Source organism: Elgaria multicarinata, chromosome 3, assembly GCF_023053635.1.
Source record: "Elgaria multicarinata webbii isolate HBS135686 ecotype San Diego chromosome 3, rElgMul1.1.pri, whole genome shotgun sequence".
NCBI classification, from domain to species: domain Eukaryota; kingdom Metazoa; phylum Chordata; class Lepidosauria; order Squamata; family Anguidae; genus Elgaria; species Elgaria multicarinata.
Genome location: NC_086173.1, coordinates 36,604,166 through 36,629,900, shown reverse-complemented (window position 1 = coordinate 36,629,900; position 25,735 = coordinate 36,604,166). Strand labels below are relative to the sequence as shown.

The 25,735-nt window shown below is 37.5% G+C and overlaps 1 protein-coding gene and 1 long non-coding RNA gene across 9 annotated transcripts; both read right to left on the bottom strand.

Moving 5' to 3' along the window:
* Nucleotides 1-1,086: 1,086 nt before the first annotated feature.
* Nucleotides 1,087-8,181, bottom strand: LOC134394455 (uncharacterized). Its single transcript, XR_010025180.1, has 2 exons — nt 4,055-8,181; nt 1,087-3,700 (listed from the first exon to the last, which is right to left on the bottom strand). It is a non-coding gene; the product is annotated as an uncharacterized LOC134394455 (long non-coding RNA).
* Nucleotides 8,182-11,067: 2,886 nt separating this feature from the next.
* Nucleotides 11,068-25,464, bottom strand: ZNF207 (zinc finger protein 207). 8 transcript variants are annotated; one of them, XM_063119922.1, is made up of 12 exons: nt 25,309-25,462; nt 22,357-22,483; nt 20,806-20,944; nt 20,026-20,196; nt 18,110-18,185; nt 17,600-17,700; nt 15,104-15,258; nt 14,179-14,268; nt 12,849-13,091; nt 12,046-12,208; nt 11,729-11,912; nt 11,068-11,507 (listed from the first exon to the last, which is right to left on the bottom strand). In XM_063119922.1, exons 1-11 carry the CDS (start codon nt 25,347-25,349, stop codon nt 11,752-11,754), a joined length of 1,467 nt encoding a protein of 488 aa, XP_062975992.1. In that variant the 5' UTR covers nt 25,350-25,462; the 3' UTR covers nt 11,068-11,507; nt 11,729-11,751. The 8 variants fall into 8 exon arrangements, with proteins under 8 accessions (XP_062975992.1, XP_062975995.1, XP_062975990.1 ...); XM_063119925.1 differs by having other exon boundaries at nt 11,068-11,912; nt 17,630-17,700; nt 20,026-20,193; nt 25,309-25,464; XM_063119920.1 differs by having other exon boundaries at nt 11,068-11,912.
* Between the last annotated feature and the right edge of the window lie 271 nt (nt 25,465-25,735).

Here is a 25,735-nt window from a genome sequence, read left to right as displayed (position 1 = left end):
AATGGGTGAGTTCCAGTTTAAAACTGGATTCTGCAGCAATTTTGGTACTGAACTTCATTTCATAGAGCAAACACTATTTAATTGAGATTGACTACTATTTCTCTCCTATTTGCCTTGAGATATACTTCTTCCTGAGAAAACCATTGGGTTATTCCCATAATTATTACCTTACAATCAGGGAGAGTAGAGAGGGTGTTGCATATGAAAAGAGAGAAGCCAGATGTCCAATACATGATATCTGGATTTCAGTTGCAAATATGATATAAGGCATGTTCATGCCTGAGGCATTTAACATACGTTGAAGTTCTTTTTATGGGGGAATTGCACACTTCATATCAGATTCCTGGAACGACTAGTAAGTTGTATGGGAATTGGAACTCCATATTCCTCTTTAAAGTGTTTTCACAATTGGTGCTAATACAGTCACCCCTTTCCCCTACAATTGCCACTTGTGTGTGTGCACCACCACATGTTCACCTTTATACCCATGTACAATCACTTTTTAATAGTTTTCTTTAAGTGCCCATTATCTTGCCTCTTCCTAACCACTGAGTTGGATCCAGATTGTCCATTCTGTGAATAGAAGGACTCTTTCATTTTTACAGAACGCACTGGGATCTAGCAAGGGTTACTTGCTGGAGGAAGAGTCAGGAGGCTTTCTTCACTGATTTCCCTTTCTCCCTGCTTTGCCTCTCATGCCCCCAGCCCTCCAGAGCAACTTTTCAAAAGGTAGAGGGAAGAAATATTCACAAAGATCACCTTCCTGTCCCCTGCCTCCAGTGTGAGCAGAACTCCGCTAAGCACTACTCTGGATTAAACCCAGTGCTCAGTCTCATCTCAATCACACAGCCTAATCTTATGCAAGTTTACTTGTAAGCAAGTTCTACTGAGTTCAATGGGACTTTCTCCCAAGTGAGCATAGCAACAAATGTGGCTTTATACATTTTCTCATCTGCATCAAACTGCATTTCCGCAACTACAGCATTTTTCATCTGAAAACAAAAACCTTGAAATGGAATTCCATACCGGCTAATTTATACAAATATTCCAAGACCAAGTTGGATGAAGAATACACAGGCACAATAATTTACTACGATCAAAAATTTAATGAGGGAAAGAAAGGTACACAACTTTATTTAAGTGTACATTTGAGAATGCTATTCAGAAAAAAAAAAAGAATTATAATTGTAAAATTTATTTTAAAAGTTGTCTGTCTCTGCTCTCCGTTTTTTAATGTTACTTTCATTGGCAGACTGCTACATGAATGAAACTACAAACACTTTTTTACTGATAAGAAGCATTGAAGAACTAAATACTTACCGATTTGCCACATCTGAAATGAGTTCCCCCACTTTCTGGTACTGCTGGTGTCTGCAGGACTACATAAGTTGCATTCATATAATCAGAATAAGATCACAGTGTCTCCTGTACTCGAACTGACCATATACTTCTTCAGTGGGTCACTTAGCTCACTGCAAAGCAGCTATGTAGAAATATGCAGGACAAAAGCCAGCTGCTTTATACCATGTAGAGCTGTTTACAAATATAAATGCAATGCAATATCAACAGGCTCCAACATAGTGTGTGATCTTCCAGACAATTCAAGTTTACTTTGCATAACCAAATAAATTAAGTTTGGTTAATCAAAGTATAGCCAGTCATTTCAATTCCATCAGCACTAAGATATGCATAACTGTGCTGAAATGCCCTTGATTGAAATGGAATCTATATCCAGAAATTGGAACAGATATTAATGTAATCCTGGTGGCAAAGTTCATGACAGGATCCTAAGTGTACAAGTGCCTAATGGTGCAGTTATGAGCTTGTATGAAGCAGTATTCCCCACCCAGAGAATTATTTCGCTGGAATAACCAGAACGTGTGGGTACTACTTCGTACTAGGGGATATCCATATTTTTAGGTGTCCATTTAGTTTGGGATCCTGGTGACAACTGCATCACCAGAATAATACACAGACTCATTCAAATGTAACTTTCCTCAGCAAAAACCAAAGAAATTAAAAAGTTACCAAATATGGGAAGAACTTGACCCAAAATTAGTCATAATGCCTACTTAGCAAGATTTTTTTTTATTCAACTATATCATGAAAGATAGTGTGTGTTAAAAAGAAAGGTTCTCCTAAATGAATGGCTGCTTTTTAATGTTCATATTTTCTCATGCAGGTGGAAAGTTACTTTTGGGCAGCCTAATTTTTTTTTTAGCATGATGCCTGGATTAACTACTGAGTGATAAGGGTGAAAAGGTACTGAGTAATAATGGTGAAAAACTCTCATTGTTTTACCTCTACCCGCAAAAGCCGAATTGTCTACAGTTTTGTGACAGATTATTAATATCGTCAAGCTTACAAAATATCTTGACTAGTAGAGAAATGGAAATGAGAAAAACAAGAATGGGGGATACTTCCATATACTTTCAGGGCACCGTGCTTTGTATATTAATGGGCTGAACAGGCTCTTTATAATGAGAGGGTTCTTCTAGTATATGCATCAATATTTACTATGGAGTAAGTGTAGCTAGATTTACAAGCTCAGCTATAGTTCACTCAGGCCAGATCTACACCAAGCAGGATATTGCACTACAAAAGAAGTATATAAGAGGCAGAAGCCACACTACTGCTTTATAGTGGTATTGAAGTGCACTGACAACTGTTGGGGCCCATTGACACATACCATATACTGCTTTCATAGTGCTATATCCTGCTTGGTGTGGCTCCTGCCTTTTATATACCGCTTTCATGCCACTTTCATAGCGCTATATCCTGCTTGGTGTAGATCTGGCCTCAGTGTAGTTTTGTGAAACATTTTCATTAGGTATGTAGGTATGATACAGAGTCATCTCTCATACTGATGACAGCAGGTAACATAGTTATTTTCAGCTGTAGCTTACCCAACCCAAAGATTCTAAGGCAACAGATCTAGCACCGTTGAAACAACCAATTAACAGAATAAAATTAAATCCACATAAAATATAGAACACCACACCTCTGCCTATTTAACCCTAACCCCACAAAACCAGCTCGAACAGGACAGTCTTAAGAAGCATTCTAAAGCTGCTCAGGTGGAGATTTTGATCATTCTAAGGAGATTTCATAATTATTGAACGGCCAGTACTGTCTGAATATGGCATATATATAGCATTAAGATGGAGATTGCAATTGCATAGAGGCAGCAGCAGTCTCAAATAGATGGAGCAATCAAGAAAGCAAAATATTTCCCTAGAGTTGGTGGGACAGTTCATATTTCGAACTCCCAGGATGTAGCCACTACACAACTTTCTTTGCTTAAAAATGCCTAAATGACTGTGAACAGCTTTAGTGTGCTACTTTTAGAGCAGATTTTTATAAGCATTTGAGAAATGTTACACAATTAAGTTGGCTAGACAGCAGCAGAAAAATAAAGATACAGAAACATGCAGTTCTAATAAGATGCAACAACATTTGTGCACAAACCACCAGTTTAGGCAAAACAGCAGCACTACAGAAATACATCCTCTACTTAAAAAATAAATCAGACAAAGAATATAGGATACTCAGAATCAGCTGAAGAGAGAAGAGACTACCTAAGAGAATGATCTATGCTTTGAGGTGTTGAGATTCAAGGGTTTCAGAGGATAATACCCATCATAGCAAAGATGTACTCATCAGTTGACAAAGTTGTGCCGATGGGTGTTTGTAAGGACTGCTAAGGAGAAAGAATCAGAATATTTAATTACTCCTGTTTTGTTAATGGCAAAAATTCCCATTTACACCACAAAGATTAAGGTTTTCCAATCAACCATAGTCAAATCATTGTCCACTTAAAAGAAGTGCTTTACTGATGATCTGACTAGAATGAAGCCATATACTAACCCCAAGTTTCTATTTATTGTAATACCCCTTCCCTTTCTAAACAGGAGCCTGTGGGTACGTCTTACTTTCAGGTGTAGTAAGATGTGACCCTCTTCACAATATGCATAGCTCCATCCTCATGTACTAACGTGGTATTTGTAGTACAGGATTTCAAACAAACATCAGGTACTTACAGATTTAAACTAACCTGTACTGGCAGTGCTGTGGGATTTTTTCTTCTCTACCAGTAAGTATCAAATGCTGAAATTCTGCTGCTAGTCAACAAAAACACAAATTATATTAAACCAAAAAGGATCTTAATTCATAATTTAGTTTTAAATGTCAAAAGCCAAACTCCAATTCTTGCATTTATTTGAAAAACCCCAAACCGTTTTGTGACATTAAGTGCTGAAATATACTTGTTAAACCAGCCTGAATGTTATGGGGCTACAATGCAAGTCACCCCAAAAATGAGGTTAACTCTTTCAAGAGTCTCAGTGAAAATTAATTAGACTTGTATTCTTGCATCACTTCTTACAACATGAAAAAAGCAAATATAATCGAGCCCTAAAATGTTTGATGAATTAGTAGTGATGATTAAAAGTAGGGTGCACTAGCTATATTTGAAACCTGAGCTAAATGGTTACTTTTAAACTGAACTTTATGTGTATAGATGGGGCATTTTGAAAGTGATGTTTGCCAGGCACATACCAATGATTCCAAAAGGTCAGGGAAAATGTATTAGTGCCTTTGTATTTATTTTTAATTAAGGAAGGGAGCTACTTTGTTGTTGATCTATGGTCGCACTAGACTATCCTCAACCCATTTCTGTCACTGATCAGAAGACTTTGCTACAAATGCCTATTACCAGAGCAATGTGGCAACACTGCAGTGAAACATTCCAATCGAGGACAATGTTCAGTTTTTAGAAGTCAAAAAGAAGTGAACTGAGATTATATGCTAAACATTATTTTCCATTTCAGTATGGATCTCCTAAATGATCTCAGGATAAGAAATGAAAGGTAAGATGGTAACAAACAGAAAAAAACAGAAGCTAGCATAAGAATTCACTTTAACCTCAGAATAGGACAAGCCTAAAACTTTAGATGTCTCAAAAACCTAAATGAAGCAGAAAGCATTTATGTAAAATGAGGTGCAAGATTTATTTTCCTCTGTTCTAGTAATAGTTACTTTATTCCATTTAAATTTGTTTGGACAGATTTTGTAGCTGACACAGACATTATAACTGCATGTTATCCAGCAAGATTTCTGAAACCCTTTAATATTACTCAAACATTTTATAAGTAACTTTACAAATCACACTGTTCAATGGCTAATGTAGACAGAGCTATGCAGTGATTGTGTAATTTAATATGACAATACACATCCATCAAAAGATACAGGTGCATGCAATTTTAAAGCCAATCATATTGCTTCCATTAAAATCAAAACTATATTAATCTAGCTAGAATGGCCAAAATCAATCCTACTTTACATTAGTCAGACTGTTGCTTGATGAATAGCTGTTACTAAAGCTAACTGAAGTTATGCCTATGATGCACACTGGTCTATAATTACTAGTTATCTTTAGTATCCTCAGATCCACACAGGGGGAGCACAATGAATAAGCTTCACACAAAGTTTAAGCTCTTCCAATAGTAGCAGCCTGGACTGGAGTGAAGGGGAAGTCAAGGCAGCCAGCACAGTGGAAGAGTTTTCTTCCCAATTTCAAATTAATACAAACACTATCAACTAACACAAGACTCTAATGTTATTTGTAACTTCAGTAGGTTAGGGTGTATAAGAATATGAAGGTTAAAAAACTGCAATCCAGATATGCGTGCATGGCTTCTGGGTACATACAAACATATTGAAGGTATTTCCGTTCTAGAGCTGTCCGCACAGAACTCTCAAACTGCTGCTAAAACGTCTTTACTGAAAACCAATTTGACACTAGAGCTTTTAAAAGGAAAATTAGGAAGGGGAAGGGAATACAACACGAGCACCGATGGCAGTTTCTCTTTGAATAGTGTACAAAATCCCAGACCGCTTTTTTCAACATGAGTTTGGGTAGCATTTTGACATTCTGTGGGAGCAGAAGAAATTTAAAATGTGGGAAAATACACTCACAATGTATCTTTCAAGATTGTGATTAAATCTAAATTCTATAGTTACTTTTTTAAATCAAAAGTTAGCAGTACATTTCATTTCAGAAACCAGAATGAATGAGACTCAACATCCCAAGTAGCATCTGAGATGCTACTACTGAAGTCTGCTGAAGCCCAGGAAATGTTTCTATTGGAGGAAAATGTTTATTGTAGGAAATCATAAGTCAAAGAGAAATGTAGCAAGAAAATCCATAAAACCTATTTGGAACACCTTTGCAAAAGTGGGTATGAAACTGTGTTGTACTGTAATGATAAATAATAGGCACAGACATTCATTCAACACAAAGCATCTCTCAATTCTCATTACAACCACAAACACTTTGAAAACATAGGCCAGAAAAAGTAGTTGTATGTCATAAAACATAGGTCTAGCATGGACAATTCAATTGTTCAATGCTAAAAATTTTTGTATTTTCTCCTATGTAAAGTGATGACTGTCTAAAATCATGCATTTAGATTAAAACACACATTTCTGTATCCATTTTATTAGATGGTGATAATAAAGGAATTCTAGACTATTTTCTCATGGATATTCAAAGGTAACAGAAGCCATGAGTACCACCTTTCCATATTTCAAGTCTCTTCACTAACACAGCATATTTCAATAAGCTGGCTATTGATCAAGGGACAGAACGAACTACGCATATATTTCAAGAGCATAGATGTAATGCTATTCAGGTTTGTTTCATCCTGCAGTGCTGAGTCCATCTTCGCCGTTAATTGTCAAGGGTTATGTGTCCAACACAGTGACAATCCACCAAATAGTGATTTGAATACAATTAATGTTTTAGGCAATCACACTTAACTTTCCAAACATTAGTCAGAATTACAACTTTGAGAAAATTAGAAGCCCACATAGGGTTCTGTGTGTGAGAGAGAAGTGAAAGGGATTTAACTGTGCTAGGTATTATGACACAGGCAGTTCTAAATATTTTAAGACTGCATTAATGAAAATACAGCCGGTATGAGTTACAGCTTGTGTTATTAGGTGCCACAGAAAAGTAATCAATGCTTGAGGCTGAAAAAGTAGTTAAAGGACTGGCTGAGAGGACTCTTAAGGGAAAAACACCCCTAGTATGCACATGGTACTTTTCTCAGATTTCCCCTTTTGGAAGAGCTCTCATGCCAAATCGCCAAACCTTTCAAAACTAAGTGGAGTTTAAGAAGCAGTTTGAGGCTCTGCGAGGGCAACTGAAGGGACCACCCAGAAAATCCGAGTGCCTGTGCAGATCCTGTGCATTCTTCTCAGATAACTCTATTTGTTTCAAGAGTTGCTGCTGCTGCTGGCAGACATAGTTTCTTAAGCGTGCATGTAAACCTTATCAACATTCTTCAGAATTTTACATCATCACTTTAAAATAAAGCTGCATGTTAAGTATTTTTATATGAACTCAGCAGGAAGTTTGCTAATGAAACATTCGAACAGTGAAAGTTCCCAAATGTCTACATTTGTTTTATGTTCCAGTGCATATAAATACTGCAAATTGTTTACCTCTAAAGACAGGCTTGATGGGGAAAAAAGTCATGTTTCCTACTAAACATTTATCCCACTTTCCCATCTTACAAAACTCACATCTGCATTTACCTCACTCTGTAGGCTCTACATTAATATTTACTTATGATAAACAATTGAAAATTGTTTCACAAATTTAGGTGAAGCAGGTATCATTGACTCCAACACTAGAGGCATGTGTCAATGGAGAAGAACTAGTTGTAACACAGGCATTTTCTTTACAATATTAATGCAGGCAACCAGAACCCTTGGCCCTTCTTAATTCATGACACCATTTCAAAGACAAGTCATCACATTGTTAAAAGACAGCATCACCAAACCACGTTTCAGAGGAAAGGTGATTGGAGGAATTAATAAGTAAACAGGAATATCTGAACAGCAAGTGTCTTGTTCTGTTTTAAGATTTCTGACTACTAACAGTAAATTGAAAGCACAAAAACCAGAATATTAATATAGAGCCCATCAAAAGGTTATAAAAATCCTAAATTAAATTAAAGATAGGAGCCTTCACCAAACTTGCTGCAAGTTTGGGGACATAAATATCCAACAGCTATAAAGCTGTGAAAGCCCCTAGAATGAATAAAATAAATCCCACTTGCCTCAGACTGAACAGGGCAACACTGAGACTCTGCCTCAGCCTGTCCTATGGCAGGGCTATAGGAAGAAGAAAAATTTAAATTTTAGAAAATCATAACCCAATTAAGTTAAAAATACATGCAATCAAAATTAACAAAATTCCAATGATCACACAAAGGTTTGGTCTGAAGTTTTTAGCTTCACACAAATCAGATATGGAATTTGTAAGCCAGTTAATGTATGAGAGGGAAAATCGAACTAGGGTGCTCACCTTACACAGCTTGACCACTGCTACATAACTGACAATGGGTGTTTCCCCTATCAGTGAAGGGTGAATTTATCCAGTAAAAGTTAAACACTTTAGATAACCCATCTGATATTCAGGAACTTTACACCACTCTTATGTAGTAGCTAGACCAGTACAATTATTAAGACAACTGTATTAGATAAAAAATTGTATTTTTAAAAAAATGGCAGAAGTTTGCAGTGGTTAAAATATTAAGGTTTCAAAATCAAGATTCCATAGTATCCTTTTTAGTGTGGCTAGGTTTAGAGATAAAAAAAGAACATGGTTTCCCACTATGAGAACGAGATACAGTCTTGCATATTCCCCTGACTTTTGTGATTACACGCAGATTGAAAAGCTTTTGCTTTCAATTAAACCAACTATGATTCTCTATGATGTCAGAACACGCCAGGATTTGAAACCTTAATTTGATTCTGCTGGTTCCCGATAACTAAAGTTTAAACAAATCTGTTCCTCAAATTCTGACATTATAAGGAACTGTGGTTAAGGATCAGAAACAAAACCTTTTCATCGACTTGCAGGCACAAAAGAGGACAGGAGATGAAGGGAGTGCCTGAGATTTGTTTTCATAGTGGGAAACCATGATTTCCTGTACTGTCTGAACCTAGCCTATAGATAAGCAAAACATATATACTCTGTTCAAAATGGAAGTATTTGATTTAGATTGATTCCTACATGTTTAACATAAACCTTGGCTATACCTTGTAAATATACTTATGTTATTGCAGCTCTTTTAGCAGAAACATCCTGGTCTCTCAATGGAAACAGGACAAACTGGGTAGTGCACTTCCACTTATAGTGAAAAGATTTGAACAGCTCTGCCTCCAAGGGGAGAATGGAAGGACCTATTGACTCCAGAATGCTCTCTTCCACTGAGAAACAATGTAATAATCAGTCATGTGAGCATATTGTGCAGGCAAATTTCTATGGTCTTTCTGAACCATGTTATCAGAAGTAACCCACTGAATGAATGAAGCAAAAATAAGTTTGTTTAATCTTGCCAAAGATTTCTGAGGGGAAAAATTCCTAGGGCACAACCACATGATCAGAAAAATATGCTCAAGCAAGCATATGACCAAAATTCAAAGAAGTTGCATGCCACCACAAACTGCACCTGTAGCAGCTATTCACAGCTTGAGAAGTTACCTTTAAACTGAAGAGCGGTTTGCCTCTTCAGCAGTGGGATTTAGTGACAATAACGTTAAAGCAAGGTCCAATAATGTTAAAGCATATAAATTCTTTGGATCATGGTCTCTCTTTCTCTCTGCAAGATGGCAATCACAGTGTTAGATCAATGTTCTTGGGTGAAAAGAACATTGATCTAACAACAGCAGGGCAAGAAGAGATAACCCAGTAGAACAAGAAATGAAGTAATTCGCGAACAGTGAACATGACTGCATATTTTGAGGTATTCTGTGGAAAATGAGTAGCCAACCAACAGAAAATGCATATTTAAGAGTAAATGCTGCTTAATGTTTAATACAATTACTTGAGCAAAATAAATCTCAAAACATGACAAAAATTAAAAGAACTAAAACAATGTCTGAAGACCATAAAGCCAGAATTTTTACTGGAAGGCAGGACATTTTTGGACATCTATAAGCTTGAAAGATAGGAAAATTATATATAAAAAACATGTTTGGAAAGCACCATAGAAATGTTAAGCCTTAACTATCAAGCTTTCGAATACCAAGCAACAGGATTGAAACAGACTGTTATAAACTATTACACGAATCAGTAACAGTTTATGCATTACAATCAGTGGCATTAACAAGTACAATTGCCATGAGCACAAGGGGGATGGGGAGTGAAAAAGTATCATCAATGGCAGAATTTGCTTCTATAATCAAATGAAGTAAGAACAATACCCAAGTGAGTTTTGTTACCCCCAGCTCTCATGCAAATACTTGATCTTGCTAATATCAGGAAACAATGGGACACAAGAGAACTGATAAACTACATAAAAAGATGACCTGATGCACTCAGGCAAAACCTTCCAAACATGTCATGGCCTTCAACTAGGATGCAACAGCTACTCACTATAACCCACTTGTAGGAAATTCTTTTTCCCTTGCTATCCTGCTAAGTTTCATAAATTGGGTTGAGTCCAGTTAAATCAACAGCTGAAACCTTGGAAGAGCTGTTCTAGTACCTTTCACAGCATGGTATAATGCAGCCACCTGGGCATAAACATTTCTAGGTCTGGCTCTTTGATATTCACAAGCACAGCTGCCTTTTCAACTCCTAAACCAATTACAGGATCAAACCGAAGTTTGTGGTAGAGGTTCTATGGTGGATTTTCTCATTACAGAAGCAAATATTGCACTGTATCTTGCACTTAAGCTTTGTAAAATTTGAATTTAAGTAGTTTGAGGTCCCTACAGTGAGACTGAGAAAGCTCTAAGAATCATCTGGAGCCAGACCAAGAAATGTGCTCTACAATAAAATGTACTTAGTACAAACACATTTATATGACACACCAATATTAGAATGCAGTGAGTATGACAAAAAAAATTATGGATGCCCCCATAACACCAATTCTTAAAATATTTGATGCAACTGGTTAATAAGTGTACAGGTCTATGCCTAATTGTTCAGGAGTGAGCTACAGCATAAGTAGTGACTCTGAAGTTCAAATAATGCAGAATATATCAATGTAGCATCAGGAAATTTGTGTTTATTATACAAGCTACCATAGCATGCATCAGTACAAACCTTCAGGCAGTTGTCCACAGCTGGTCATGAATAAAAAGACAATTTTTTTCTTTCATTTTATTACAATGAAGTTAAACAGTACAGAAAGTCACATGAACTTCATGGGTCAATTTATTAAACCCTGCAACAGGAGGAACTCTAAATACATTAAATATTGTTACACGTTCAGACTTAAGTGTACAAGTAGATGGTAACAGTTAAAGCCCTCACCAAACTATTGTTGGGGACATGAAGTCCAACAGCACCTGAAGTGCTGTGAAGGCATCATTTTACGAACAGCAACGTAAGGTTACAGAACTTGCCTTTAAGATGGTATGTTCATGTAATTCCAGCTCCTTCACAATTTAACGAACCATATTTACTATACTTCACTTCTAAAAACCTAGATGAAACATGAAAAAGAAGCCATACAGTATAAATTGCAACATCAGGGAAAGTTCTGTTTTATTATTCTAAATATTTTTCCCATGTAAAATAAGAATGTCCAAACAGTTCCTTGTATGTGGAAAGATATTTTTTTTCTAAAAGTCACAACGAAGTTTTAATTGATGGAAGCTTGGCTATATTAACAGCACAAGATGAGAAAAGGTTTAATCTCCAAACCTATTAGAGCGTTTGCAGTAGCATCAGTAGCGGCCACCTTGCGACATTACAGGAGGTCTCATTCCCATCGGGGGTCGAGGAGGTCCACCTTGGTAAGGAGGCACCATTGGGGGCCCTTGACCATATGGAGGCATCGCACCAGGAAGATATCCTGGCATGCCCTGGTGATGACCACCATACTGACCTGTAAAGCAAAATATGAAAGATAGATTACAACCGTCTGCAAACAATATTGCTATCAATAACATTTACAAAAGTCACTTAATTCCGCAATTAAATTTAAGTTTACAACTAGATCAAAATGAGTATGTTATTACCATGAGGTGGGATTGGAGGTCTCATTCCTTGCTGCTGAGGGGGCATTCCTTGCTGTGGTGGCATCATACCTCCAATTGGTCCAACTGGTGGATTGCCCATAGATGCCTGCCCTGGTCGAGGGAGGTTACGTTGATATTTAGGCAACTGTGCTCTTCTTTCTTCCTGTGAAGGAAAACACATGAACAGAACTTCATCAATGTGAGATCCAAACCAAGAGTCATTTTGAGACTCAAACAGACAGCAATCACAAGCCAATTATATTGAAGACAGTTCAAGAGGTTCTGCCAACTAAATGTTATTATTAAGGAAATTTATATTATAGTTAGGTATTATAAATAATTACAGCATTATATTATAAACTGAGTTACAAGTGTTACATCAATATTTTCTACTTCAATTGAAACGGGATTTAAGGACAGTATTCACAGTTCTACTATTACCTATGCCTCTGAATATCAGTTGCAAGGAAACACAAGTAGGAGGGAAGGTACTATTGCACTCATATCCTGCTTATGGGCTTCCCATAAGCATGTAGTTTGAGTCCGTGAGAACTGAATGCTAGACTAGGTAGGACTTGAGTCTTATGTTCGTATATCTATTTTATGCAGAGTTACCAACATTAAATTGTCTGAAGTTAATCTTAATGATACTGGTGTTAGGCTTTGAGAAATATACTACACAAAATTAAGGAATTCTACATTTTTAGGGAAGGGGCTGAGGAGTGGAGTTGTTATATGAGTTGTACAGCTATTTGTGAGGAAATTATCATTTATGTAGTGAGGAGAAATCCTATTTGACTTACCAGTGATATATCCTCATCTGGATGGATCAACTTACTGGTTGCACTGGTTGTCGTAAGTGTAGCAGGCTTACTTGTTATAGACGTAGCAGGTTTAGCTGCAGTACTGTTTGTTGTACTAGTGGTTGAAGCTGTAGACTGTGTGTAAGCAGGGAATGTAGGTTTGGGAGGTTCTGTGGTGGTTGGAGGTGCATTATTCAAAGGTTTGAAATCTGTACCGACTGGACCTGGAACAGCTGCCTGAGCCTGTAAATACAAAGTTAAAATGTAAGCACAATACCATTTAAAATGCAAAAATACTAACCTTTGTAGCATTATAGTTTATTTGGCACAGCTAAATTAGGCCCAAAGTAAAAGTTCAGCCTTCTCACATAAAAAAGCAAACTGTAACAAATAAAAATACACACACACTACAAAGTTTGAGATTTGGCAGATCAAAAACCACAACAGAAGCAAAACAAACTATATAACTATTTCTTGCTGCACATTTTACGTAATTTCACACAATTCATTCGTTTTAAGAATATGCTCCAGATCTGTTTTACTAAGAAATGGCATTTTTGTAATTAGGCAAATCTAGCAATTTTTAGTTTTGGATCATACTGGGTAAGTTTGCATTCAAACTGAATTAGAATAGAAGGGTAGGTATTGTTGTTTTTTGTAAGAATACTAGTGTGTCAAAGTTTCTAATATTAAACCAAATGAGTTTAAAAGCATTCTCTGCATAAAAAGCATATTGATGTTCCAAGACACCTCGAAGAGTCATATACAGTTCTGAACTATTTTCCATCGCTGAGATATAATTGCTCCACTGGGAAAGATATAACTCTATTACAGCTTGAAAGCTTTTATTCAGTCCTACATGCAAGAGGGCTGTTAGCTTCACTTATGAGAGAATGCTTTGACAAGCAAACAGCACATATCTTGAACTAATCACTGAATTCCAAACCAAGACTACACAGGTTGGGATTTAGCACATGATGCAATTTTCGGCATTTTTTTACATTTATCATGATGCATCAGAATTAACAGCATAAACTAAAAAAAAGAAACCATGCATCAAGTAAATCACTGCCCACTAAAATGCACTCAACTGCTTTCATGCTCCTTTTTTAACCCTTTAGAGCCACAATGTAGAATCTTTCATTTATTTCTTTTTCTTAAATATTGTGTGTGGTTTGTAAAAAATAGTATTTTTTTAACCATTTAAAATTGGGGTGAACAGCTAAACATAATCAGGAATCCACAATCATCTGAAGATGTTTAGGCAGTTTACATAACGGTCTAAAGGGTTAATCAGCAAGGCAATTTTAAACTGCAACTTCCTGCGTACTTGTGCTGTGCTAGGAAACAGAGCTTTAGAAGGTGCTGACAGTTCTGAATTGGATGAAGTTGTACTTGAGCTTGTGACAGGTGTCCCCATCTGTAGCATAAAAGAAAGGAAACAGTAAACAGTCTCCAAATAAATGCGTGAAAAATAACCAAGAGGATGGATCTTGGATTGATTTTTGTAAATGAGTCTCTTCCCTGCAGAAGTTCAAAATGCAACAACACATTATGAAGAATTCTGCAATATGTTTGCAAGCCATACAAGTCATAAAGACTTATTTCATTTACAATGAATCCAAATCAAGCAGTAGAGGACATGAACCTCTCACGCAGACCATTCCAGTCTGGTAAAGATCAAGTAATGATTTGACTCCAAAGTACACCATCTGTGCATTTTATTCCATAACTGCATACAAGCAGTTAATTTTCTCCAGCAGGATTATCAAATAACTGACCAAGATGATTCTAGACTAGAATGGGAGGAAAAGGATGGAATACACCAAATATATTCACTCACTTATTCTTTCTTATGAGAACAGTTCATACTTTTACGGATGTTAAAGTGACTATTAGCCATCTATGGGAATTTGGCCCTGAGCACTTGCTAAGAAAGATCAGACATCCCTTTGCAAGAAAAATACAAAAACTAATTTCCCTTTTGAGATTTGGGTTGACAAGAGTATTTAGTTTCTTGGTAAGAAAGACAGGTGAAAAAGGAAGACAGCAGGAGTAAACAGCAAACCTGTAGTAAGAATACACTGTATAATAAATCCAAAATAACTTATGAGAAAAATACCAATCAATTTGTCTAACAACCTCAATGGTAGAGTACTAGTGATCCTGCACTCTGACTATCACAACTTACAGGTGATAAAAACACACACACACGGAAGTATTTTTAGACTATCAGGATAAAAAAAACCACTTACTTGGCCTGCGCTGGGAAAGAGTGGTTTAGTAACTGGAGGCTGAGGATTTGGTGCTGCAATGACAGGAGCTGGAGGTCTGTTAAGAATACCTGGAGCAGGCTGTGCTTGTGTCATGGGTGGCATACCCGGGCGAGGACCAACAGGTGGAGGCATACCTACAATATAATTATGATGATGGTACTTTTCTGAAAAATTTACTATGACCACATGTAAAGTTTTCATCATATACATCCCTGTTCAGTTCTTTTTACTGGAAGGATTGCAGACTCCTGTCTCATCCATCAGCTAGAGGACCAAGGGTCAGTAAGAGGCTGCATCGCCTGCCTCACAGGAAGTTTGTCATGGCAAGGGGGAAACCAACCTGGCCCACCAGAGAAGGAACAGCTGCAGGGAGCTTGCTTCACCCCTCCTTACCAGAAAGACTACCTGTAAGAACTTGGTAACTAGTGCCTGAATTTGCTTTTTTCCTTCTACCTCCAAATCCCATTTTTGTGTCATGTCTTTTAATTGCAAGCCTGAGGGCAAGGACTGTCTTATTAATCTTTGTAAGTCTCTTTAGAAGCCTTTTACAGCTTTATATTAAAAATTTAAGATGCTTTAAATTAATGACAACATTTTATTACCTAACAGGGGAACAGCCAGGAATACATGTAAGGTACAAGTAACCAGTTATCACAACTGATATTGGAGAAAATTCTTAATAGCCTAATCACCCTCTGAGTACCAATATTTTGTTTTACAAACTATTGATTATGTGAGTACGCATACTTAGAAGCAGGAAGCCCCACCTGTCCAAATCAGATAATACTGCTGAGATCAGGTAACCATGAACTGGTGCATGAATTTGCTTGCTTGCTTCTCTTCCCATTCCTTTTTCCTTTTGTATTGTGTCTTACATTGTAAGCATGTGGGCAGAGTCTGATTTTTTAAAATCTTTGTACAAAATTTACTAAAAGTTAGGTACTTATTGGAAGTGAATGATTAATAATAAGGCTTCTCAGAAACACAATTCAAGCAATAGGGAGATCAGCTGCTAATGCAGCATTAGATTAAATGTGCATAACCAATGCATTTTAGTACCCCTGCGTAGAACCAAGATTGCACAAGATTCAAGTATAAGCATTGTTTTGAAGATGATGTAATTATTTTATGTTTTTTGAGGAAAATCTTTACTATACTTAAATTACAGCTGATGTATATTTTTAGTTCTGTAAAAACAGTTTCATCTATACTGTTCATTAATGTGTCTAATGGCTGAAGCAAAAAATTAACTAAAGCATACCAGAGTAATCACAAAGATTTGTGGTTACCTTATAATCCCTAGAAAGACTGATAGGAGGATGTGAAAACTGAGCTCCTAAACTGTGGTTTAAGTTGAATTAGTGGAGGATTTGTACATCTTGCCCACAGCGGAATATAACTGTAACAGAACATGGTAGATTCCACTGCAGGTCTCAAAGGTGTGGAGGTGGGAAACTTGTGCCCATCCAAATGTTTTGGCCTACAACTGCCATCATCTTCACCATGCTGATGGGAGCCGTGGCCCTCCAAATGTTTTGACCTACACGTTGCCCACCTCTGCAATGCCTCTATTACATATACATGTAGAAATATCTGGTTGTTAGCATTGCTCCACCCCTGCAAAACTTATAATAGTGCTCAGGGAAGTTTTGGCCAGTCATGGATTTAAGTTACCTTAAGTGATTAATAAAATCATCTGAAGAGAATGTGTTGTTTGTACATTAACACTGTAATCAAATTTATTTTACCATCATTCTATAAGAAGATGGCATCATTAGCATGAACCAACTTAAAGGGACACAAAGGGTTGTATCCAACAGTGTCTTTCTGCTAGCACAAATGATGTTGCACTAGAGGAAACCAAGTTCCTAAGGATGCACAAGGAGAGAATCCAACTAAAATTCCACTGGTGTAACCACTTTATGATCTTAGGTGTGCAGAGTGGTCCATTAGTGCTTGCGTAATCAGGAAAGGCAGGAGAGCTCCTCTAACACAGCAATTTCTTCCACTAGCAGCAGATTGGATTTTTGCCCCAAATTCAATGGTGCCCACAGTCATTGTCAAAAGGAAAGCTGCAAAGACAGAATCTTGCAACTATGATTCAGATTAATTCATTCTTCTAATTTACCACCATCTGCGCATCAGGAACTTTATCGCAAACCAAATTTCATTAATGACAATACTGCACCATGCAGTTATGCTAGAATCTGGGGCTTGGACCCAGATAAGAACTTCGCTGGATCCAAGCCACAGTCTTGTTTTTACAGCATGCTGAAGTTGTTAAAAAAAAAAAAAGATTAGGATTCTAACTAACATGGTGCTATCTATTTCTTTCTGCGTAAACTGTTTCAAATTGTCATAAAAACGAAGTGTACTTCCCTTGCACCTAAGTGCCACTTTGTATCCATACTTTTTGTGCACAGAAATGATAACAACCCCAGTTCCAGTTTAAGAACAAAATAAAGTAACTCTCACCACAGTAGGGATTCGTCACTCCTGACCTACCTGGTGGCATACCAGGCATGAGAGGTGGGATTCCTGGCCCTGGAGGCATCATGCCACCCATCGGCATCATCCTATGTAACACAAAGATTCACATGAAATTGGAACCTGTCCTAAAAAATGCTGGTGCATGATATTAAGGTCATCTGAGGATTTTCAGGTATGAAAAATCCTGGTTTCTGTAGCTATCTATGGCAGCCCTGCCTGGATCATTCCGTACCTTCTAGGCTTAACTCAATCAAAGCATGGAGAGTTGTCACTCCACTCTCCCCATATCTTCTGAGGCCAGAAGGCAAAGTCGGAGTGAAGTGATGTGGCAGCCTGTACTCACCACTCCCTCCATGCCTGTGAAAGTTGCATACAATTATTGTGCAGCTTTTAAAAAATAATTCCAAGGCTGGGGATAAAACACAGATGCGAAATTGTGTTTGTCTAAGTATAGACTACACTGTTAATCCACAATTTATACTTATTTATACTTACCCAGGAGGCATTCCAGGCATCACTGGAGGCATTCCTGGCATCATTGGTGGAACACCTGCCATTAATGGTGGTATACCTAAAAGTCAGACTTCTCGTTAATTATTGACAATGCAGACAAATATTTGATCAATATAGAATTACCTCTCTTAATATATCAACAAAACTAAACTATGTGAGAAGTACCTATGCTTACGATCCACTGGATTTTACTCGTCAGTTTTTCTACATGTAACTAAACCAAATATTTCAGTCTGTTTTTGTAACTCTCTCAACAAACCTCAGAGCTTGTTCTCTACACATCTACTATGATCAAGCACAGCTCTCCAAGAAAGGACAGCCCAATTCTGAACTGCAGGTTGCTTATAATGGAAAACCCAACAGGATCAGGGCTGTGAAAGTGTTTGGTAGCTAGCAGAATTAGGCTGTTAATTATAAAGTTATACTATCTCACTATCTGGGTGGAATATACCTCAATTCCTAATTAGGGGGAAATCAAAGGAATTGAATTTTATTCCAGACAAACATTCCACTTTAAGAACAATTCAGTGAGAGAATGCAACAGTCCAGAATCATCTTAAAAAGGTGTGTGTGTGAGAGAGAGAGAGAGAGCAATAGAGGCTACTTCTCTAATCTTTGATGTGATCCATTTTAATCCTTGCCTAATGCTACCTGAGCAATTTTAGAATCTCCTATGATGAAATCTGCTTTGCAGCTCTCAAATATCTAACAAGAGTATGTTCATGTTCAATACACAGCAACCTAAAATTTCAGTTTTTGTTTGTAAGTTACCATTCTAGTTCTAAGTCGCATACCACTAAACTGTTTCCCATTACTGAAGAAAATTCTAAAATGATCATCCTTTTATTTCCATTGTTTATGGGTTTGAGATTTGGGATGAGGGAAATACAGCCCTACTGGGAATACTCCAGAATGGATTTCAAAAGAAAATTCTCTTATTATACCATGAGACACCAGCAGTCCTGCAGAGAGCAGAAGCAAGTCTACTTTCTATCGAATCAAGAGTTAATAAGAATAGGATTTGGTATTGGTGCATATTAAATGAAATGGCTGATTCAATATTCCCAAAGAAAGTTGTATGAGTAAATGAGATCAGGTGGTTGGGCACAGATTTGTCAAGAGTACAGTGCGGCAATTATTTGAACCCTGTAGAGTATGTATGTCTGAACTTAGTGATCAGATTATGTACTCTCACACACCTATGGATAGGGAAATGAATAATTGTTCTTTTTTTAATAATGGCAAACCATGGAGAAGATCACCAAACTGCAAAGGATCTACAAAACATCACTTTCCCAGAGCTGAGAAAAGACTTCACAGAACTTAGGACCATGGTTTACTGTTCTGTCCATTATATGATTCTACCAGAACAAAGTTTCTATTTTATTATATGTCTCAATGTAAGGGGTGTCAACAAATGATGTAGTGAAATATTTTAAAATGTATATGAACATATACCCTACCACATTACATTATCTGCTACAACACTTAAGAAAATTTGAGTAAGTATTGTGAAGAAAGTATTGGTAGACTGTAAAGAAATTATCTAATTTGAACAAGTTAAGGGGACAGTCCTATGCATGTTTAGACAGGAAAAACTCCAACTACCAGCATTCCCAAGGCAGCTTTGCTATCTGGGGAATGCTAGGAGATGTCCGACATTTTTCTGTCTCAACACGCATAGGATTGTGCCCTTAGTCAAAATAATTACTGGGTATTTTTACGATAGATATATTTTAGTTATTGATTTTATGTTGAATGAGAACTGAGAAGCCCAATTACTTACATTTTACTCATATCTGTTTTAGGCATTTTTACTTTTGTACTATTTGCAACGGCTTATGGCTACAAGCAACAAACATTTTGTGTGTGTATTTCTATCTTTAATAGCCAAATACCTGGAGGTATTCCTGGTGCACCTGGTACAGGAGGTAAACCTGGCTGTGCCATTGGTGGTATATATCCCTGCTGGGGTTGCACAGGCTGTGCTTGAAATGAGGTTGAAGCTGAAGATTCGTCATCATCATATTCATCAGAATCATCTTGTTGTTTCTTTTTCTGGCTTTCTGCTAAAAGAGTTTTTATATTCAGATGTTAATTATTTGCTATTAGATGCATTCCATCTTGGAATCACTCTACCTGTAACTTGCTTTAAACAAAGGCTATATTACACTGAACCTTTTATTTTTTACCAAATAATTCCTAATCAATACTAGAACCTAGGTCCAAACCTAAACTAATCATTTTTCACAAACATTTTGAGCAGCATAATAATCTTCTGCTAGACCCTCAATAATTAATATCAAAAGTCAAGACTACTTTGATAAGCAACAACTGCAAAATAAAATGTCCTGACTCAGAAGTTCAGCTTCTACTGGATATTCTAACAACATGACTAGATTACAGTTGAAGTTACTAGGAAATAATACTTTAAAAGCATAATGAAATCACTCCAAGAACAATCAAGAACATTTCAGACTCAGCATGTCTTGTGCATAGTTATCAATGACACATGCATAAACTAACTATACACTTCAGTGTCGTAACAATTTCACATTAACATTGTAAAACTACACTCTAAATTTACATCTATGCTGTTCACTGTAAAACCATAATGAAAGCATTATAAAGTTGCAAATGGCTCAAAATAGATAAATACAAAATGTTTATATTTTTACCTTGTGTTTTTTGTTCAAGCAGCCTTCTCCTTTCATCCATGTCTTTTTCTGGAATGCCTTCCATACCATAGATTTCCAGTTCAATATCAGTTCTTCCAGGTATAGCATTTGGAACAGCATCTATTGTTTCTTTATGTACCTAACCAAAGAAGACCAAGCCAATTTAAGCTGCTGTTAATATAAGCAGGTCTCCTGGAGCTGAGGGAGCATGCTGTGACAGATGGATTTGCTCTTAATTTCTTGTTTCTTTTTTTAAAAAAATATCCTGCCCTATATCTCTAGGATCACAGGGCAGTGTACAGATAAAATTATACAAACAATATAAAACAATAAATATACACAACTAAAAACAAAGCAAACCATTAATCAAGCTAAAAACAGTATAGAATTTAACAGCAGTAAAAACCAATTAAAACAGTTAAAACAATATGTACAACCTTGGTGAATTTAAACATCAAAGGCTTAGTTACTTTGCGCCAAAATGAAGCCAGCACTGGCACCAGTCAGGCCTCCAATGGGAAGGCATTCCACAGCCGGAATGCCCTCTCCCATGTCCCACCATAGCATATGCACCAAGCCATGGCATATCCAGTACCCTAGACAAATCAAGTAAGACAGCTTTGTCCATACACCATCACATCAAGCATTTCATACATGACCCAACTTTCTTCCAACTGTTACATTGCATGCTTCAAGGGATGTGAAGGAGAATGCATTTATGTATTTTTAAAATGAATATTTAGCTTTATTTTAAAGATATCATTTAAAATACACAAATAAAACAATACAAATTAAAAAGGAACACATTTCAAGCAATATAATAAAAAAACATGTAGCAAATCAATAAATCAGAAACCAACATTTTACATGAGAAAAATCAATTAAGCTCAAAAGCCTTTTAAAAATGTGCACTTCTACTAAGATTTTATTTAAACAAAAGAAACAAACAAAATAAAGGATTGGGAATTAAGGTACAAAGAAAAATGGAATGATGTGAGAAGAATGTAGGTACAGTCAAGTTGATTAGTGTTTAAGGAAGCCAGCTATGCGTATACATCAGTGTACACAGCGCAGATGTTGAAATAAATGTCAGGGAGCTATTGCTGATTGCAAGTTGAACATTCAAATACAGAAAAGGTGGCAAGATCCACTGTTCTTTGAAAGATTGACAGAGGGGATGTGTTCTTCCAATGCTGGGAGAAAGCTTTTGTGAAAAGTAGGTTTTGGCATCTGATGGTATACAGGAGCAGGTCTTGGAAAGTCTTTTGAGGAAGACGTTCCACAAAGTTGATGCAATCAACAATAAGGTCCTCCACCCTTATATTCTTTCGATACTAGCTCCCTACATATACTGTTCACTTGTACTACTTATTTCCCAACCAAAGAGCAGCCTGTTAGGCCTTCATTATTGCAACTGTTCCTGCAAGTAGTATTTGGAAATAATACAAGATTATTAATATTTTCATTTTCAAATATTGCTAAGAATGTCAATATTAAGAAACACCACCACACTGCTTTATAACAACTTCCAAACAAGACATGAACACTTACCTGCATACAATGTATAGCTAAGCCAGGTCCAGTATATAGTTTCTTATGACATATATGGCATTTAAAGTGCTTTGCTTTTTGATGCTGAATAAGAATTTTCTCATCATCAAAATCCCTGTTACAATACCTATTCCACATTGTTAGGGAAAGCATTTAGAACTTGTTTATTAAAATTAAATGCATGCATTGGTCAACATTACCATAATTATTCTCAAGCAATGCTGTGTAACCTTTTAAATGCACATTATCTAAAATTACACTTTAATTGTTTTGGTATGTGGATATACAACATAGTTTATAAACCTATACCTTTAACGGGAAGGAGGGCTGCTAAACACCAGCAAAGGCCGTAAAATGAATGCCAAGCTATAGATTCTCATACACGCTTAAAACTAATGCTGTGTGAAGACACATTATAGCACACCATAGGATGGGGAATTTGAGTTTCAATGTCAGAAGGCATGATTTTTAGTGAATCTCAGTAGTCAGCCATTCTTTATAATACTCCCTACTATAACTCTTCCCATACTGGAGGATTTGGGGATTGGGCAAATCTCATGTCATGTTGGTCTTCTGAACTAGCTCTGAGATAAGGAAACCGCCCTTGAGCTCTCATCTATGTAGAAGTCTCGCTTCATGCAGAGCTATGGGGGAGATAAAGACCTCCCTTAGGAATTCATGGAGAACTTGGGGGAGGGATTCTGTATGATGCTGGGCATCCTGCCTCACTGGAGAACTAGGGCACTTGGATTTAGAGGGACCTATTAAAGGCAGTGACATAGCTCCTATTATGACAACACACCTGCATCATAACATATATGTATGCATTTATAAAGAATTACAGTTAGCCTGCTGAAGTGCAGAATTCACTCAAGTGCTTGCTAGTTCCTTACTGGAAGTACCAACTCCTAGAACTATTTCTATTCACCAGTTATAAAATATATCAATTAATAGCAAGGGATTTGATTGTGGAAGGTACACTCTATCACAAAGTCATCACAAAGACTAAGATGTTCATCATATAGATGGAAAGCTATTGTGTACAAAAGTGGTTTTTTAGAAGGCAAATTTGATGCATCAAAGTTAACGTTACTTGGTATTTTTCAGCAAGGAATGCACATAGCCATGTATATGGTTAGATTTCCTTGCTTTCCCAAAGGATTTCCTGTTTTTCTCTTATTTTCTGAATTGTTGGATAATTAACCCACATTTTGCCAGGCATGAGAGAATGTGATGCCTTCAGCATGCTCCTCGCTTCTGCTTTCAATTAACAACCTACGATCACCCTTTTCAGAAGTTGTTAGTGTGATGTCTGAACCAGATGTTCTAGGTTGTTTAACCCCTAAAGACCCCAGAGTATCTGGGTTTGGATGTCATGCTAACAATCTACAAACAGGAAGATTGCAGTTTAACAGAAAGTGGAAGTGAAGAGCACACCAGAGGCAACAAATCACTAACTCCCAGCAATCTGTGGGTTAATTAACCAGTGATTCAGCATTATGTGTGAACCAGGTCAGAATTATACTGAGATAGTTATATCTCAGTATAATCAGGAACATCAGGAAAAACTTCTTGACTGTTAGAGCAGTACGACAATGGAATCAGTTACCTAGGGAGGTTGTGGGCTCTCCCACACTAGAGGCATTCAAGAGGCAGCAGGACAACGATCTGTCAGGGATGCTTTAGGGTGGATTCCTGCATTGAGCAGGGGTTGGACTCAATGACCTCGTAGGCCCCTTCCAACTCTGTGATTCTATGATTAAAAATGAACTGTCTGTTGATATGTTACGTAGTGCATTATGATCTGCTTTTAATACAATTGTTTGAATGAAATGTAATCCAATGTTGACTAACTTACAAGAGCATTTTACTGTATTTGTTTAGGCACTAAACTTGTTACTGGACTTCCTATAAATCACTTCCCTTTCATTCATAATGTGGTATTTCATAATGCCTATGACAAAATGCTTTTATTAGTGCAGAAATTCTATTTTTTTTAAAAAAAATGGAAATATATATTACAAATCTTCTATCTTTATAAAGCACCACCACAAACTGAGGAAAGAAACTAAACTGGTAGTCACTTGAAATATATTTCTCATTTTCTACTCATACCCTCTATCTCAGGATACTTTATTCTAAATTAACAAACATTGCTGAGGTCACATTATCTCCTACGTTTTTTACAACCTCAATCAGCATTATTCCAAGTCAAAAAGACAAGTGGGGCAGAAGAAGTAAACAGGAAATGAAGTTCCAAAACAAAATATATTACGAAGAATACCTTAAAAGAAGGGGGTGAGGAGAGAGAGAATCAAGTCCAAGAGTGTGGATAGTCACTCTTCCCTTCAATGAACATATGAGAAGACACGTTGGAGGAAAAGATTAAATAAACAATCCAACGTATATAGCCATTACTTGAACGTATTGACGCCAACCTTTGAAGTTAGTACGAACTAGGTCACCCGCCAAACCACAATGGGAAATGAGAGGCAGAGGCCTAGATGGCTAAGCTGACTGACAAAAACACACAGCCAGGCTTGTTCTTGTGCCTTGAGGAGCCGCATGATAAGCAGAAGTCAAGAAGTGAAGCTTTTCATGCACATAATCATTATTATTCGATAAGGCCCACACATGAGGTTATTGTTCAAGACTTAGCTACCGCGGCAACGTTGACAACCACGACACGTTAGAACGGAATGAGCCGCACGGGAAAGAGGGGAGGAGAAAAAACCCCAACTAGTTGATTTCCCCCTGGATTCAGAAATAGCCCTGAAGTCCCATGGGACCCCAGGGGGTTGCAACGCAATATATAAACTGGGCCCGGAAAGGCAGGGAGGCTGCGACAAGCGAGGCAAGAGAAGAGCTACAGCGCTGAGGCCCAGCGAAAGCAAGGCCGCCCTCCCGCTCCCAAATGAGACCCCGGCGGCCCCAGCGAGCGGAAAAGGATACCAGCACCAGGGCTTCAACTGCTTCTTCTTCTTCCGTCCCATGGCGACGACTATGGCTTAACTAGCGAAACTATAAAACTTAATAACAACGACCGGCCGCCAGCACCAAGCACAGTCCGCGCGCGATCCCTCTTCAGCCAGGCACAAAATGGCCGCCCCTCCGCCGAACCCTCGGATTCCCAGAATACAGTGCGCGGGCGCGTGTGCCGGGGAGGCGGCGTCACGCATTGTTCCGTCACTCGCGCCTCTCGTCTTCTCTCCCCGGTCGCCTTGCGCTGTGCCCGGAATGCGACGCGACTATAAACTGTCTGCACGGTCCGGCCTCCAAGGCAGGATCTACACTACTGCTTTAAAACAGTTTATAACAGTAGTGACAACTGCTGGGGCCCAGGACACACTCCCTATACAGTCTTCAAAACGTTCTCAAA

What these genes read in the sequence shown, in the direction of transcription:
- ZNF207 (XM_063119920.1), bottom strand. Translation starts at nt 25,349, where the DNA reads ATGGGACGGAAGAAGAAGAAGCAGTTGAAGCCCTGGTGCTG. An exon ending in CAGTTGAAGCCCTGGTGCTG is followed by an intron (nt 22,484 to 25,308) that starts GTATCCTTTTCC and finishes AATGTGGAATAG; the next exon opens with GTATTGTAACAGGGATTTTG. An exon ending in TCTTTCCCAGCGCAGGCCAA is followed by an intron (nt 14,269 to 15,103) that starts GTAAGTGGTTTT and finishes TTTATGCTACAG; the next exon opens with ATGGGGACACCTGTCACAAG.